The sequence below is a fragment of the Sinocyclocheilus grahami genome, unplaced genomic scaffold (assembly GCF_001515645.1).
Source record: "Sinocyclocheilus grahami isolate Dianchi unplaced genomic scaffold, SAMN03320097.WGS_v1.1 scaffold7947.1, whole genome shotgun sequence".
Taxonomy (NCBI): Eukaryota; Metazoa; Chordata; class Actinopteri; order Cypriniformes; family Cyprinidae; genus Sinocyclocheilus; species Sinocyclocheilus grahami.
This window is the reverse complement of record NW_015511784.1, coordinates 1-669: the sequence shown is the minus strand read 5'-3', so window position 1 is coordinate 669 and position 669 is coordinate 1. Positions and strand designations below refer to the sequence as shown.

The window sequence follows — 669 nt, the reverse complement described above, 5'->3', positions numbered from 1 at the left end:
CTGTTGATGCATTGTATATGGTGAAAACCCCCCCTCCTCCGATGCCCATACTTTGAGCATTAACCAGACTCACACACAGCAGAGAGGCGATTGCTGCATCAACTACTGAACCATTGCGCTTCAACATGTCCCTGCAAACACAAAGAGCAACAACGTAACCTTACCACTGCAAAACTCTCATCGCTCATGCAAGTAATCTCTCCCAGACACAAAAATGTGGATCTTTGGAATCATACCTCCCGATCTCAGAGCAAGTCCCGGCATCCGCTGCCACTGCTGCTTTATTATAGCACTTATCAGAGGGTTGCAGAGAGACTGATTGTATCGGACTGATTTTCACTATCTTAGTGATTGTGATTATCACTATCAGAATCAGTACAATCACAATTATTGCAAAGCATCTGAAAGCAGACCACCAGAGTTTATGATAATTATTTATCAGACAAACAAAATTCAGATATGTGGTTTCATTCCAAATACTATCAATACTGTACAGCATATATAGTACTATATATTATTTGTGTGTTTACATGTACATGTTTCATCACCTTTTACATGTGAGACAACCCATTATAGAACAGCCCCTGTCCACCAGTTTGAAGAAACTCTTTAAAAAAAATAATAATAATAATAAAATAAAAACACTGTGGTATAAGTCTGGTAGGCAGC

The 669-nt window shown here is 39.0% G+C and overlaps 1 protein-coding gene across 1 annotated transcript in view; it reads right to left on the bottom strand.

The window, feature by feature from the left end:
- LOC107577948 (gamma-glutamyltranspeptidase 1-like) overlaps positions 1 to 571 on the bottom strand; it is a 9609-nt gene extending 9038 nt beyond the window's left edge. The window contains exons 1-3 of the mRNA XM_016263965.1: positions 549 to 571; positions 237 to 401; positions 10 to 131 (exon numbers count right to left, since the gene is read on the bottom strand). Of these exons, the coding sequence (XP_016119451.1) occupies positions 10 to 131; positions 237 to 401; positions 549 to 571 (310 nt within the window). The remainder of the gene's footprint in view (positions 1 to 9; positions 132 to 236; positions 402 to 548) is intronic.
- Between the last annotated feature and the right edge of the window lie 98 nt (positions 572 to 669).